At 42.5% G+C, this 17,375-nt stretch overlaps 1 protein-coding gene across 2 annotated transcripts; it reads right to left on the reverse strand.

The window, feature by feature from the left end:
* Positions 1 to 591: 591 nt before the first annotated feature.
* Positions 592 to 8,433, reverse strand: NXT2 (nuclear transport factor 2 like export factor 2; the record flags this gene model as incomplete). Of its 2 annotated transcripts, XM_084213061.1 has the most annotated exons (4): positions 592 to 4,149; positions 5,046 to 5,190; positions 6,302 to 6,388; positions 8,377 to 8,433. In XM_084213061.1, the coding sequence occupies 4 exons, from the start codon at positions 8,389 to 8,391 to the stop codon at positions 3,971 to 3,973; spliced, it is 426 nt and encodes a 141-aa protein (XP_084069187.1). In that variant the 3' UTR covers positions 592 to 3,970. The 2 variants fall into 2 exon arrangements, with proteins under 2 accessions (XP_084069187.1, XP_084069186.1); XM_084213060.1 differs by lacking the exon at positions 8,377 to 8,433 and having other exon boundaries at positions 6,302 to 6,406.
* Between the last annotated feature and the right edge of the window lie 8,942 nt (positions 8,434 to 17,375).

Genomic DNA, 17,375 nt, shown 5'->3' on the forward strand with positions numbered 1-17,375 from the left:
CTCAAACACAGCAAGAACTTTCCAATATATTTGGTAGTTTCCAGTATACATTTCTAGAACAATTTCAGTTTCTATGCAACTGTTGACCTTGCATAAGCATCTGCTGTCTACACTGAGCAAGTGTGCATCAGTATTTTAATGTTCTAAACAGCAAAACAGTGAATAAATCAGAGGAATTATCACAAAAAGCATTTCTCCTTTCAGTGTTTCATTCCTTCTTAGAGAAACAGCAGAAGTACAACACGTTCTCAGTGAAAATATTTACAACCCAAGGATCTGGCTCAAATTTTGACTTCATCCAGATATGTGTCGGTATGTGTAAAATGTAGTAAATTTTAGAGGGATATTTTAATTTGACATAGTTACTTTGGGGAGCTCAACATTTACTGCTTGAGAGTGCTTTTGGCAAGGCATTTGCCAGAGGGTTATTCCAAACACATTTTACCCTGACAGAGCTGCCAGCCTGTTCTGCACTGACCCAGCAGCACTCAGCAACAATCAGACCTCAGACCTACAACACAAGTAGTAAAGATAAGGGAGCCACAAATTATTTCTTGTACTTTTAATATCATAAGAACAAGCTATGAAATTTTCTAGTAATAATAATAATAATAAAAGAAAAAAAAGGAAGAGTAACCGGTAGGTTTGGGGTTTTTTTTTCTTTTTTTTTTTTTTTTTTTGGTTGGTTGTTTTTTTCAGTTTTGAAAATGAATCTTACAAGAGGTCTCAAACAATTTCAAAAACTTACAAAATATATTCAAGTGTGGAAAATTATTTTACTAATAAAACAGCATTTCTTTATAATGTGCTTTTCTCCAGACAGGTTAAGGAAGCACAGGCATATCAGAACAAACCATTCATACCATCAGTACAAATCCCTTTTCTCCAACACAGGCATTTTAAATCAATTGAACTGTAGTATGCCAAACGAACAAAGCAACAGAAAAGCAGTGACTGCTATAGACAATACAGGGAACAAACAAAAGAGAAGATCTCTCAAGTCTTCAGTTGCTACAATTTCATAGTGGAAGTGCTTAGCTCTTCAGCTGGCTTTATTTCACTGACTGGTTGTACAGGAGTAATTTGGTCTCGAACAAAAAATGGAAGCATTAACTCCAGTTCAGTGTTTGGAGCACAAACATATTCATTTTATAGATGCCCACTGTAAATTTTGGGTATTGCAGTAGAGTCAGCAATGGTCACACTAAACCAGCTGGATGGGTTTGTACAGAATTAAATGAAAGCATTTTTGTGTTTTCTGCTAATTTCAGCACAGAATATTAACAAGCAGCACAGAGCTAGCAACAAAGAGATTTTTTTTGTTTGTGCCATTAGTTACTCCATTGTAAAACCACCACTTGACTCTAATAGCTACAATCTCACTTGGTATAATAAATAAAAATATTTTACAAACCAGCATTTTCAGTTATAAAGAGCAAGAGCTAATTATAGTAGTACTGAATCACCCAAGTGATCCTCACTGAAGATGATGGAAATAGACAGGAGTAACTGGCACCTCTCCCTGGCTTGAAGCAATTGTGTTCTAATGAATTTCCCTACAAAACCCCTGGGTATGCATACCTAATCCTACTCTCCTACTCCATCTACTGATCTTACTAAGTAGGAATTTTAACTGGGTTTGTCCAGCTAGGCCAGTTAGTTATCTTCCTCAGTCATGTTCCAGGTAGTGGTGGGGTTTTTTGTTTGGTCAGTTTTTTTCAATATTAATTGCAAAAGTCAGATTTAAAAGCAGCTTGCATTTAAATAGCATGAAAATAATTGAGAATAACTTCTGATTGATTGAAACATTGCCTCATATATTTTGAATCTCCCAGTCTGCCTAGAAAAAGCTTAAAAATTATTATACAAATTCAAACTTGGATAAAAATATCCAATAAGTATTTATTCACAGCACAAGCTTATCAGGTACTGATAAGTGTGTGTTCTGGTGACCGCCTTCAAAGTCCAACAAGCCAATGCCATAGCTGCACCCATTGCTGCATTTTAAAAGCAAAACCTGTTTTGTGTATGCAAAGCAGATCTGTAACACCACTTACACAATCAACAGCAAGTTAAACAGCCAGTAGAATACACCACGCCAGTGTCACAGCTCAACAATGCTGTACCAGTTACAGGCATGCTTAGGTTATGTTTTCTTTTCAATCTTCTAGAGGAAATACAAATATATGAACATCACATATTCTCTTAAGAACAAACAGTAATTAAATAGAATGATCCTTTCTTCACTACATACAGAAATAACAATGTATTTACAATATTTACAGTTTTCAAAAATTCTGTTCTTGCACTATTCTGCAGGAATTCAAATTCTTCAGCCTGAAAAATAGGTACACAATAGTTCTGATCATAAACAGCCTCTGAACAGAGACAGGTTACTAATTCTAACTTACTGGTGTACAGACTAGAGGGCCTGAAAAGGAAATAAAGCCACTCATTTCAGCTAAACATCCCATTGTTTGTGGGATTACATGGCAAACTACAGATGCTTTATGTTTTACCCAAGTGCGATATTGCTCATTTTCACAGTTTTCTCCATTTAGTCACTGAACAAGAGAGCTGCAGTTGTAACTGCTTTCAGACTGCTGTTGTCATTGAAACATAGGTTATGATGAGAGTTACAAGCTCCCTTCCTGTACTTTCAGTTACAAGCAAGGGTATGCTCAGGGATACAGCTACAGCTATACAGCTACATTTTGGGTTTGTTTTTTTGTTTTACTCAGCTTAAAACAGAAACGCACCAGTTTAAAACAAAGCTGCTGATACTCAGATTTGCTCCTAAGTTCCAAAGGTGGACTCTCTTAACTTACAGTCTTGAAAAGTGTTTCAAAGCAGCTGGAAGCTTTTAACTACTAATTTAAAGCAAAACACACAAAACCCCCAGAGAATCAATAATTAAAGGCAATTTTTAAAAAGAACATGAAAAAATACAGTAAAAATCTGCATGAGAGGAAGATAGTGTTAGTGGTGCAGAGCTGCTGTTCTCAATTGAAAATAATGCAAGCACCTGTTCTGAGTAACAGTACTGATGAGAAAAATTGAAGGCTTCACAGTAATGAACACTTTCAGTGCCACTTTTTAACTACAATGTTTCTTGAAAAGACAGAAAGGATTCAAAACTTGCAGACTTAATATGAGAAAAATAATCCAAACCTCATAGCAACAGAATGCAGAACTAAAGCCAACAGAAATCATGTATGCGACCTATTTCTAGGCCATGGTAAGACTTCAAAAGAAAAACAATCAGTTTGAAGTCCTTCACGTGCATGTGAAGAGTTATTGGCACAGGAGCTCCGAATCATTCAGCATGCCCTACATATGAATCCATGGAATTAACAACCAAAGTCTGGGAAGCTCAGACTGAAAGGAAACCCAAAGATATATGGTCCTTTGGCATCAGAGAAGGTAAACATTACCTTTCCAATGGATTGAGAGATTACAAACTTAGGAGCTGTATTTGCTCCTTTCACTAACAATAGAAACCATAGCAATCCTTCCCAGCCTCTCACAGCTGGGAGGAGGGAGCTTTCAAAATTATATCTTCATGCCACAAGCATCTTCTTCAACAGGGAGAAGATGACACTGTAAAAACAGATCTTTTCAAGTTGAAAAAAATTACGTTTGGTCAGAATTGTATATGAATAGGATTCTGTGTTCAAACAGAACGGTTTGAGCACTCAGCAGTGGCAGCACAGCTGCATGTAAGGCATTTTAGGAATGATTCGTATACAGCTCACTGCCTTCAGCACTTGACTAAATTCAACTAACACGAGCAACCTCTCACATTTTATTACTACAGCTGTGGTCACTGGAATCAACCCCGAAACATCTGCAGACCGTCCATAACATCAGATGCAACACAAAGAGCGCGTGCATTCCCTGCGTGGGAACAGCTGCCTGCACAGTGGATTGGTGGTGCCAAAGGAGAGGTCACTGCCCGTGCCAGGCCCTGCTAACTGGCCCAGTCCTGGAAGCGGAAGCAGTCCCCGGCGATCTTCCACACGGTGTTGGTGGGGGTGGCCTGTGCCGTCAGCAGGAAGTTCTGATTGAAGTAGCGCTGCTTATCCCCATCAAATTTGACAGTCCCACTTGTCACCACGAGGACTGTTGTCTGGCCTTGAGTAGCTTGCTCTTCACAAGAAGGTATGAAATGATGAAGAAAACAACTCAAACAAAGACTAGCAGGTAAAGAGGCAGGAAATGCACACAGAAGCTTGGTTCAACTGTGGTTACACTGCGCCAGGCTAACAGCTGGGTACAGGCAGGGAAGTGCAGCTCTGGTGCAGCGTTTCTACAGAGACAGCGGTGCGTTCACCAACACGGCTTGGCAATGGCTTTGCCACTTTCATCTCCTGCTCTTCATTTTAGAGCACTGACAAACACCTCCATTTGTGCTTAGAGTGAGCTCTCAATACTTGAGATATACACACATAGAGATATTTAGCAACTTGCATATACGTTTCCCCCCCAGTTATTAGAAATTATATCTTTTTCACAGCAGAGCAAAGCAAGTGTGTTTGACCACAGGCTTTTCCCTTACTTATATTCCCAAAATGTCCATTAGAAGCAATTTATTAACTTCTCAATTATGTAAGCCTTTCTTTAAGAGCTGTTAATCAGAAATCTAAAGAACTTAACACCTATTCTAGATGTAAAGAAACCAAAGTACATACAGGTTAATAATGATTTGTTCCACATGAGACTGCAGATCAGTACGAGAGGCCACCATAGGGGTCTCCCAAGCACAACATAACCTGTAAGCCAGACTTTTTCCATACATGAAAATAGATCACATTTGAATATGATCTAAACAAAAAAGTCCTTAAAATATTTTCCCAGACATGAAAAAAAGTGTATAATTGCTGCATCTCTTGATTTGTGCTTTATTTAAGCACAACTTGACATTTCAAGCCTTGGTATTTTCTCTAAGCTTATTCCAAAGGAATTATTAAGCCCTATAATAATTGCTCACTGTCAATAGTTATAAAGAATGAAAAATAACTAAGTAAATTATAATACAACCTTACCGTGAACAGGCTGGCAGTCCAACACATTAACCTGGAACTCACTTGATGGCAACATTTCAAAAAACTTATTTAGTTCTTCTTGCCCAGACACTGCATTTCCATTCCAAACTAACGTTGCTTTATCCAAATACAGTCTGGTTAAAGCCTGAGTGATTATGAAAACACACATTTAGAAAAAATACATAAACATATAATGGACAACATACAGAACTTACACTGTGAATTACTGATTTCTTCTGTTAGTTGGAAAGATAAAATGCCTTCCTGAAACAGTAGCTCCTTTTAACAACCAGTGCTCCTGACCAAGAATTAAAACTAACACATTTTCCTTTATGAGTGGCACAGTGACTCATATCTCAAATATTGATAACATCCCTTTAACAAAGGTAATGACAGAACTGAAGTGGTTGTTAACAAAAGGACAGTGCTACCTTTCCACAAAAAGTTTATCACTGATTTTCGGGTTTTTTTCCTTCTGAGAGGGGAAGTGTCCACACAACACAGCTTAGGTCAGGAAATTATAATTTCAGGTTAAAAAAAAAAAAAAGTGAACAAGACCAGGAACAGGTGAAACTTGAAAAGCACAGCAGCATACCAGAACTTTCATAAACTGTCACAGCTGAGTAACTGCCCAACTCTCCTCCAAGGTGTTGACACACCCCTGTCCAACCTACTAATGTGTGAAGTGGCTGTGAAGTAACATGTGACTGCTGGTACTTTCACATATTGAATTGCAACTACACTACATTTAACATTCCAAAGATTGGTCTCCAAGGCTCTTTTGGTGATCACATTTGTGACATGGTACCACATCAGTGTGCTCCAGGAAGACTTGCAGAGCCAAACACAGCTGTACTGCTTCAACTTCAGGCACCCAGAAAAACCCCAGAACCAAAAGTGGTAACTGCTAATGAAAGAGGTTTGGGGGCAAAAAAGCTAAATCCTGACCTCAAGGGAAAATAAAGCAAGTTCTGCTGCCCTGTACTGACCAAATCCTGCACCTGCAGGACACAGCTGCACACCAGCTGAACGAGGGTCATGAGAAGTCTAAGGCACTTCTGAACAGCCCTTTGATAGCAAAGCAGCCCAGGAGCACAAAATCCTCTGTAGGGAGCCTGAGGAACAGCTGCCCTGCTCTACCTCGGCCAGTGCAGCACATGGTCACCAATGCTCAGGTGCTTTCTGTGCAATGACAGTCAGAAATGCAAACAAAGAGTGCCAGGACAGTTTTAACTATTGTCAAAACAGCTACATACCCTTCTTCTCTTGTCCATTGTCTCATAGTAAATGTTGACAAACTCATCTGCAGCTCTACAAGCTTGATCCACATAGGTTTTGAAATCCTGGAGGGAAGAAATCATATCAAATTTCTTAAGTTATGCAATCCAGTCATTGACTCAATTTCTCCTGCAAGTCAGTTTGACTGGTCTTTTCCATTCTCAACAAAAGATGATATCAAATAATGTTGAAATTTATTCTAAGCTCCTTTTCTACTTGCAGAAGTACCAGCTGTTAGGCAGGTGACAGTTTCAGCATTAGTTTTGAATGCTGATATATTTATTGTATTTAAATTGCAAATATTTACATTGGAAAATGGGTTACAGCTGGCTGCAGGTAGTGTGGCCACACAATTATTCAAGGAAAACACTGTTGCTGTGATGGCTGTTCTGAAATAAAGTTAAAGAACAAAATCTATTCAGGTACTTCTGAGAATTAGCAAGAACCCCATCACACTGCCATCCTAGTCTCATTCTTAACATACATACATTTAACATACATTTTTAACATATATAGAAACATAAAGTATAGTAAGAGAAAGAACACCAACATCTGGGTGTACTCCTTCTAGCATGGATCAGTGCTGTATCCACAGGTCAAACCCAAACACTTCTCCTCACCCCTCATCGTTTTCCTCACACCCCTCTACTTGCATTCATCCCCAGGTAACAGCCTTTGCTATCCCACCACTGCACTGTGATCTCACTGGGTTATTGGCTCAGTTTGTTCATCTGTTTGGCCCTCAGTCTCTTACAGACCCTGAACTGGGACATCCTGGAAAGCAGATCCTGAATTTCCTGTCCCTACATTCATAAACCTGCAATTGATTCTCTTATCAATTGTTTAAATTCTATTATTTATCACTGTCCTAATTCAGTATTATACTCTCAGTATCTGCAACTCTATCAGTGCTGAACAATTTCACTGTTTGTATTTTCCTGGCTCCTTTTACTGAATGTTCTCCAGAACCACCAGGAATCCTTCCAGTATTAACACAAGAAATATTCATAATCAGAGAAACCCCAATCTGAAAAGGCCTATCAAATAATCTGTGTTTATCCAACAAAGTGCACAGAAACATGCTTGGCTATCTTTTCTCTCCCCCTGCATGGACACAAACTGCTCTTCACCTCCCTACCTTGCCCATCAGCTGCTAAACTCCCAGGCCACTGCCAATCCCAGGCAGTGCCCAGAGAGCCTCTGGAGACAGGAGTATCACAGCTGTCCCCAGGAGCAGCGACTGCAGCTCCCCCTGCACAGCAGTCCTGCCCAGCCTGCCCCAAACATTCCCCTGCAGCTCCCCACACACGCAGTGGCTGTGAGAGGGCACTGCAGGGGTGCCAGAGTCTGCAACCAGCTCTTGGGGTACCTGCAAGAGAGGTCTAACAGGAAATCAGCTCTGTCGGTTTTGCAAGTTTTTACAGCCATAACCAACAAAGTTTTGAACTCTGTGAACAATAAACTTCTGAAGGTCATCTGGTCCTAATTCCTTTTCAAAGCAGAGCTGACCCCAAAGGCTGATCCACTTTCCAGGCTGCATCTGACACCTGAGTCCTCTGTCCTGTCTCCTGCCACGTTTGGACACCTCCGAGCATGGAGACGGTCACACTTCCTTCGGGTTCCAACGTCCAACCACCTCACCCAGAAACCCTCCTTCCAAGCTTTTAACAGAAAAGCCATAATTGAAAAAAACAAAAAACCAACCAGCCCCAAAATTAACTTCTCCAAGACTCTGGCGGCAACTCCAAGCAGTTTTCCAACGCACCCGGCCGCTGCCGACGGCCTCCCCGAGCTCCTCTCTGCCCTAAGGCCCCTGCAGGAGGAGGCTGAGGCCGCCACACACGGGCCCCGCGCTGCCCCGGGACCCTCGGGAGGCCGGGAGCGGCCCCTGCCCGCAGCCCGTGCTGAGGCGCTGCCGCCCTGCCCGTTCCGTGTCTCCCGGCGGCCTCCCCGCGCTCCCACGCCCGCCCTCTCGCACGCAGCACCCTCCCGAGGCGGACATCCCGCGCTCCCCCGGCCCCAGGCCGCGGTTCCCGGCCCGGCCCGGACTCACCACGGACGCGGCCATGGGGCGGCGAGGCGGGAGGGCGCCGGAAGTGCTCTGCTCCGCCGCTTCCGGCCGCGCGTCCCTTGCCGAAAGCGTTCCGCCGCGGGGCCCTGCGCAGCGTTCCGCCGAGCAAACAGGCCGGGCTGCGGGCGGGGTTTCCCCCTACCATCGGCATTCCCGAGCTGGCACCAGGAAAATGAATCGAAATTGTAATCACCATTAAATAGCGAATAGTGTTATGTATTTCTTTATTTGTGTGGAGTAATTCTTAGAAATGACTGCTTTAGAGCTTCAGTCAAATTTACTCAAAACACCTAAAAATATCTTACTGAAGTAAGGATGTATCAAGATTTCAGAAATACGTTCGGTCATCTGGGTTAGGCCATATTTTCTTCTGTTTACAGCCATTGATGAAAATAAATTAACGTTCATAACAAAGCATGGAATAATTTCAGAATAACGGACAAACTGCATATATTTTATTGTCAATTATTTGATACTGGGCAAGGAATGACCACTGAATGGAAATGGAATTCAATCCCCAGTAAGGTGAAGAGTTCACATTTTCCCACAGAACCCTCATGTGACAATCATGCACTTTTGCATTAAGAGCCATGCAGAAATGAAGACAGGCTGCATCTCACCCAGGCCACTTTTGAAATGAACTTTGTCTGTGTCACAGCAAACTCTGACATTTGTGGCAGGAGCTCAGTAATGAACTGTCTCCTAAAACAAGGGAAGCAACTGACACTGGCCAAATCCAGACAGACTGTGATTAGTGGGATTCTTGTGAAACTGGATCATGACTCAGTGTTTGAGGGTTTTGCCTGAGCAAGAACTCAATGAAAACTCAGAGATTTGATCTGTTGATTTTAATGAGAACTGGGAGTAGGTCTCAGATGTTTGACTTACGAGATGGATCAAAAATTAATGCTAAAGCTGGATTTGGGATTTACTAAACTGCAGTGGACTTAAGAAAGCCTATTTTGGACAGTTCCCAGAATAAAAGGTGGACCTGGGCAGAGCCTGTGCTTGTTACAGTCCCTTGGGGACTCTCAACTGTGACCACTCCACCTCAAATTTCTGCCATACCAGAACTGGAGGAATGCAGTGACTCTTATGCTCATAAATGGCTCTCTTGTTTCTTAAAGAAAAATAGGACTTGCTATATATTGAAGTGGGAATTGTATCCAATGGGATATGCTGAGGTAAGTACAAATAACTGCTCCATTTTACTCTATTCAAAGCAGTCTCAAGTGGAGATAAATGTTCAGGTCAGCTCAAAGTGTCACCACATTTGCTTGTTAAAGAAATTCTTTAATCATCCTAATTTCATTAGGTAATGATGCATTATTTGACCTCTTGAGAAAATCTGACCATGTGTATGTAAAACATATGGCCAGGTAAACATATTTATGGGGTTTTTTTCCTCCAATAACTTTCCCCTTTCAAAAAAGACACATCCTTTGAGAATAGGCAAATTTAAAGTAAATTTTCATTAATTTTCTTTTCTTAGATGAATAATTATGGAATCAGCTACAGATGGAACACTAACTACTGCACATGCTAGATTTAACAGAACTTCTGTACAGAGCTCACTTGCATGAGAGAGGCCTGCAGGGCTGGAACTGGAGTTTCTGTGCTCTGAAACTGTCAGCTCAGGTCAGCGTGTAGCATATTCTGAGCTCAGTTTGGATTTAGCTTAGGCCTGAATGCTGGACCCTGGCAGGTAGCCCACAACAATTAAAACTGGTTTGTGGGAGCCGTTAACATCAATCAAATGCTAAGTAATATTTCTCCAGGCCAAATGTACCCATGACCTTTTAAGGAATCATTTTCCAGTGAAGAACAATTTACTTCCAGCTGGAAGTAAAGAGTTTTGTCATTTGCTTTTCTTTACAAATGGAAGAGTTAGGAGAATCCTGTATGATTTTTGAGTACATGCTTGCAGATGTTTTACTTCTATTCCTGAATAAACCAAACTATTTAGCCTCTGACCTGTGGTTCTGTGCTCAGGTGATCTGGCACAGCAGCTCTGCAGCAGGGAAAGCAGCACACCTTTCTTTTGGACTGTCCCTGCTCTCTGTGCTATTACAGTGGTACCCAATGTTCCCTAAAACATCAATAATCCGATAGCCAACTGTTAAAAAAATGGCAAAATCCCACTAACTCTAGTGGAAGCCAGACCTGGTCTTTGGTTTATTTACTTTGGCTAAATAGGGAATAAACAAAGTTTCTTCAAAATGTACCTTTGGCCTCTACATCAGTTCCACAGCCCCAGTGCTCAAGCTCCAGTTTTAGGAAATATCTTGGCTAAATGTCAAACAATTCCATCAGCTCTTTGAAGGCAAAGATTAGACAGAGATTGCATCTGAAATAATTACCCAAGCACCATTCAATTAACCTACTTGGCTAAGAGGTGATGCACGAATCAATAGTTTGCAACAGAGGCATGTGTTTCAGATCAAACTAATCAATCAGCATCAGAGTAATTTCAAATTACAGACAAATACAGACAAAGTTAAAATTCAAGCAGTTTAGATACCAAATGTATTGCAACTTAAAAGAGCTCTTTTAGGCAGGATATTCCCCAGGTACAATTTCCACAGATCATTGATTTTATTGAACAATTTTGTTTCTTTTCTAAAATAAAAACAATTACTATCATTTTGGGAGAACACACAAAACAGGTGCGAGTTCCCCAGTTGGTCCTTGGCCAGCTAATAACCGAAACTGTGCATTGGATTTCCCCTGAGCACAGCAATTAGAATAGACCCAACTATTGGGAATTTTTCTGTTTGCTTTTCATGACCACTTCTCTCCTCCTTTACCTTCTAACCTTGTACATGTGTAAAGAGATGGAACAACAGGAGGGAGACCCAGCTCAGAGCCCAGAGGATAAATTTTAGCATCAGGCGGATTGCTATTTTCTACCTACCATAAGAAAAGTTTCTTGTTCACACGCCTTTTAGCAGGAAGGACTGTCAGGGAATGAAAAGGAGCTGTACAAAATGAGCTGATTCTCATCTCTCTTTTGCTTTATACTATAAAATACCTCCAATCAAATTTGGATAAAGTCATAGCACTTCCATTGGATTGTCTTGGTTCCATGGAATCATTGACACATTTCTGGCATGTGGCTGCAAGAACCACATTTGCTCTCTGGCAGCATTAATAACTCACTTTCTACAATTTGTGGGCAGAAGATAAACCTTTTCCAGACAGATAATCCCAATATGTTACATACATGTTTCTTTGCATTTGCATTCTTTATGTTTGAAGGCAACCCCCACTCTGTGCTTCCTTTGAGGTTGTCAGAGTAGATGTGGGACAGCCATGGGGATCCCAGAGCTCCCACATGTCCCCAAAGGTTGCCTGCAGTGACAAATCAGTGAGTCTGCTATCTTTGCTAGTGAAGACTTGCATGGAGGGCACCACCTACTCTTCTTTTTCCTGGATATTCTCAGCCCTCAGCTAGATCAAAAGTAAAATATAAGATCTGATTGTGAACACTCTCATTTCTCCAATCATTTTAAGGAATATCCATTAAAATAGTGATGTTTGGTCCCAAAGATGAAAAGAAAGGCTGAAGAGCAAGCCCAGACACAAGTTTCCTTTTTCCCTTTACTCTTTCACAGGTTCTATTCATTTATAGAGACCCAAAGCTAGGTCAGTGTCTAATCTCATGTGCAACAGCCTAATCTATTTTTCTTTGACAAGTTACAGCCTTTGGAATGGATTGTTTATAATGGTCCTGCAGCATTTGTACTGCATTTACCAAATACTCAGTAGGATGAACTCCCATTCCCACTGCAGTTATTAATAACAAACCCTGCATTGCTGCAGCGTAAGTATTGACACACCAAAGAACACTACATGTGATTATTAACTCCCATGATAGCACTAGTCTGCCAAGGAGGAATATATTTAAAAACCACAGTAGTAAGTAGTGGGGGAACACAAGCTTTGAGTCATTTACAAGGATCTTTTTGATTTTATCACCACACAGACAAGTAAGGTAAATACTCAGAAAAAAACAAGCCCTATAACAGTTTAAAAATTGTTTTTCTGCATTCCTTCAGAGTTTACATCAAAGCAAGAAAAGGGATTATCATCTTTAATAATACTATTTCTTCATGTTGCTTTGGTTTAAGCATATGAGGATTCTTTTCAGAAAGAAGACCAAACATGAGAGATTTCCTAGATGACCTTTGGATTTATATTTCAAGATTATTTTGTCGGGCTAATGAGAGATGTTATTCCCTTTTAGGCACTAAAACAGATGAGGTAAGAGGAGAACTCAGAGTACTGGTAAAAGGCTGCACATTTAAACCTTCACCCAAATCCATCTAATTTATTTAGGGACCTAGGTGGCATTTATACTGATCCTTGTTCAGTTCTCAGAAAGTAGATAATGTCCTCTGAAAGGTTCAGACATGGTTTCAGACATTGGGCACAGTGTTGTAAGCAGGAAAATTAGGATACAGACGAGCTATCTTTAGGTAAAATGTTCTATTTGCTTCTGTACCACTTCAGTATATCTAAAGAACAAAGTACAGGAAATGTAAGAATCTCCTGTAGTGGTGGTTAAAAAATCAAGGTGAAAATGTTCACAGAATTATAACAGGCTGTGGCCCTAAATTCTTGTCAAGATTCACTATAAGTCCTCTCCTTATTATTTACATTTCAACACATTACTACACCACTGTGTAAAAAATTGTTTCTTACGTATTGAGAGAAGAACATCCAAGAAATTGGCTTAAATGCCATCAGGACAGGCAGCATAAACCAACATGCCAATGCTCTGTTGATTTATTCCAGAGCAATGCACCTGGACCCCCCAGCTCTCATATACATATTGCATCTGGAGAAACAGCTGTTTGCTCAATAGTTATCATATCGTCTGACACAAACAATTGCTTGTTCAATTTGTCATCAGGGATTCTCTTTGGAATTTGAAATACTTGAAAACGTCACATTTTGTTTCTGTCCTTAGGTTTGGAGCATTTTTTCCTATATAATGTGCAGGGCTCCCCTGCAGCTCTGGGTAACTCCAGTCAGAATTACAGGGCCAAAAAGGTCAAGTGCAAGGTGGTTCACTGTGAGCTAAGGATGCCTAAGGAAGGGGAGGTCGAAAGTAATATTTAGTAGGTCAAATGTGGCAGAGATAGTGGAAGGATCCTGTCAAATCACCAGGCTAAGAACATGAGACAATAAATACATTTTATATAAACTATGGGGGAGAAAGGAGAGGGAAATTCCAGCTCATGGAAACTGTGGATGATGTTACAACAGTCAGGGCTGGGGAGTGACCTTAGGGAGTCATAGCTGTGGGGAAAGAACAAACATGTTTGTTAGAAGTGTTATTAGGGAATGTTTTGCATGAAGCAGTGAAATATGAATACTCAATGAATGAAGCAGAATGTTATTAATGCTGAGCAACTGTGGTAAAGAAGATAATCAACAGGAAATGAACCAACATTATGGGATAGGAAAGTGCTTAGAAATGGAGAGGGAGACCTGAAAAACATTTGAGCACAGGCAAGCTTTGAAGCTGAGGGCTGATGAAATCACCACACAAAAATGTGTAAGAAGAAAATGTGGGAATTGAAGACAGTCACACAATACCTCTGAGGAGCTGAGAGAACAGAACTGTACCCATCCAAACAGATGTTTTATGAACTGCAGGAGATAAGCACCAGGAGTGAAGGTAATGAAAACAGTAGATCAAGTTGCAGCCTGAAAAAATTGGTTTGAAAGTATATTACAGTGGGTAATAATAGAGTCAGTAAAGTGCATAATGGATGGCAAATCTAGTTAGCAGAGATAGAACTTGCCAGACAATTATCCATCTAATTCCTTCTTCACAAGTACTGTTTGTGGCACAGGAGAAACTGGCATGAATGATAATAGTCAGCATGTTAACTTCAAGTGCTCACAACATACAACTGATCAAGAGACAGGAAAACTCTCTTCAAAAAACCTTTTCACTGACAGCATGCGCTATTAGAAATGTGTGTTTTATGAAATTCTGCACAAGCAGGTCCTTGAGAATGGCCGGTTTTCCTCTCAGCTGTGTGCATACTGGGCTTGCTGATGCCTCATAACAGATTTGCTTCCTTTTTTGACCTAAACTAAAGAATAATGAATACCACGAATACCATATAGCCAAGTTTTTAAATGATATTTTTTGAATGAAGAATGTGGACTTATCATAATAAATCACCCAAAATGTTACTCCTCCAAAACTGGGATTTAATTAAACATCACTACACTCAAGGATTTTTAAAGGGGAAACTGTGGTGAAAATGAACACAGTCAAAGACCAACAGCAGATAATCTATGTCTCCATCATTCAAGTCAAGAAGGATAAGTTTTCTGCTGAACTTACTGATGCTGATCTTTAAATTCACTGAATGTAGAAAAGACAGAGCGATTGAAAGACAAACACATCTTCTGTGAGGAGAGGCTGAGAGAGTTGAGATTGTTCAGTCTGCAGGGAAAAAAAGGCTGAGCTGCCTTCCAGTAAAGAGGGCTTGTAAGAAAGATGGGGACAGGCCTTTTAGCGGGGTCTGCTATGACATGAGGTGGGGAAGGGTTTTAAACTGGGCTTTAAACGAACAGAGGGCGGGTTTAGGTCACAAGTTTGGGGCTGCCCACAGCAGCGGCTCGGGGCCGTTCCCCTCCTCACCCACAGGCGGCGCGCGCGCAGCGCCCGCGGCAGATGCGCCGCGATGACGTCACGGCCCGTGCACGCTCAGGCGCGGCTGTGACGTCACGGGTGGAGCGGCCGTCAATGGCCGGGAGCGGGGCGGGCACCGCGTGTTGCAGCCCAGCCCGGGGACAGCGGGGACACGGCGGGCACAGCCTGTGACAGCCCAGCCCAGGGACAGCGGGGACACGGCGGGCACAGCGTGTGACAGCCCAGCCCGGGGACAGCGGGGACACGGCGGGCACCGCGTGTGACAGCCCAGCCCGGGGACAGCGGGGACACGGCGGGCACCGCGTGTGACAGCCCAGCCCGGGGACAGCGGGGACACGGCGGGCACCGCGTGTGACAGCCCAGCCCGGGGACAGCGGGGACACGGCGGGGACACGGCGGGCACCGCGTGTGACAGCCCAGCCCGGGGACACGGCGGGCACCGCGTGTGACAGCCCAGCCCGGGGACAGCGGGGACACGGCGGGCACACGGCGGACACCGCCTGTGACAGCCCAGCCCGGGGACAGCGGGGACACGGCGGGCACCGCGTGTGACAGCCCAGCCCGGGGACAGCGGGGACACGGCGGGGACACGGCGGGCACCGCGTGTGACAGCCCAGCCCGGGGACACGGCGGGGACACGGCGGGCACCGCGTGCCACAGCCCAGCCCGGGGACACGGCGGGCACACGGCGGGCACCGCGTGCCACAGCCCAGCCCGGGGCACCGCGTGTCCCAGCACAGCCTGAGGACTTTGCACCGCTGCAGGGACTTTGCTCCCCGGAGCGTGGCATGGCAAACAGCCCGATGTGTTGGATCCCTTGTAGGCACAGCCACGGACACAGGCGTCGCTCTCAGCTCCCTCGGCATTCATGGTCACACCGATGGGACAGTGAATTTCTTGTCCCGGAACTCCCAAAACTTAGAGCACCTTTGTTCACCTTAGATGGGGACCTGAAAGCTTTCATATTTTCAAAGCTTGTAAAGCCTTTCAGTCAGGTCTTGGGACACTGGTAGGAGTTTAAAAGCTTTACTGTAACAAAACTCTACATAGAGTTGTTCTTGCAAACTCCTTTCACCTCTGGCAACCACCAGCTGGGGCAAATCCTCAGGCTTCCCACACCAACTGCATACCTCTGCAAAATTAGTAACAGTAATCAACAGTAACATAAATAATTTCATTCCCAGCTCAGTACTCTATAAATGAGAGAGCAAACGAACCAGCAGCCTCATGGAGTCCAAGTAGGGTGCCTGTTGCAGTCTGGTAGATCTTTGATGAAATGATGCTGTGAACAATCAAACATTCCTCTGGAAGGAGAAAGAAGTGATGTTTGGGTCTTTAGTGAAGATTTCTGCTTGTTATCCAAACCGTTATTAAGCTAGAAAGAGCAAAAGGAGAAGGAAGGAGAATATTTATGTATTTAAGATCTGACAACACTGTAGAATATTTTTCCTTTTGTAATTCAGCAGACTGCAGAAAATTTTTGATATTTTCAAGGACACTATGAGGGAATATTCTGGAAAATAATTTTTTTTCTTTAGGTATCTAAAAGGCCACACAGACCTATGGCTTTTTAGTATATTAGTCAGAGTTTAACATCTTAGCCATGAAAACAGAAGAATATTAGTACTACTGAAGTTTGAAAATCTCTACAAATACAGACAGTACCTCTGAATGTCTCAAATATCACTAAAGCAAAAGTAGAGGAAAACATTGAAAAGGTGAATTCTTTATCTATTCCCAGATATTTGGAATAAGGATATGTGGCACTTAAGTACAGAAGCAGAATAAACACTTCCAAGTTCTTTTTCAGTTTGAAGCAGGAAGACAAGAAGGTACAATGACAGTGATGGAACACACCTGAGTACATTCAACTGCCAAAAAAGAAGAAATTATGATAATTTAAGGTGGACTCTGGAGTATGCAACAGCTTGATAATAGAGATAGGGAATTTTGTTATTATCTGTGCTAGATGCCCCAAACAATGAAGGCTGCTGAGAACCAAGGAAATTTTGTCATTGATCTGTGAAGCCGTCTGTGCACATTGAATACAAAGTTGGATTTCTGCTCTCACTGAGAGTTCTGCAAAGAGCACATCTCTCCTCAGCAGCTTCACACAGGTTCCAAGGCCAGTCCCTTGCCAGGAGGAGCCCAGAGCCATTGTGCACCAGAGCAGCACTCACTGGTGCCCTGGTGTGCTCAGCACTGTCCTGTGCTGTGCTGTTCTGTATCCTGCCAAGACTCCCAGGATTGGTGTCAGTTGATCTCTGGCTGGTCTCATTTGAGAAAGGAGACAGAAATGGGC

The sequence above is a fragment of the Fringilla coelebs genome, assembly GCF_963513975.1.
Source record: "Fringilla coelebs genome assembly, chromosome: 11".
NCBI classification, from domain to species: Eukaryota; Metazoa; Chordata; class Aves; order Passeriformes; family Fringillidae; genus Fringilla; species Fringilla coelebs.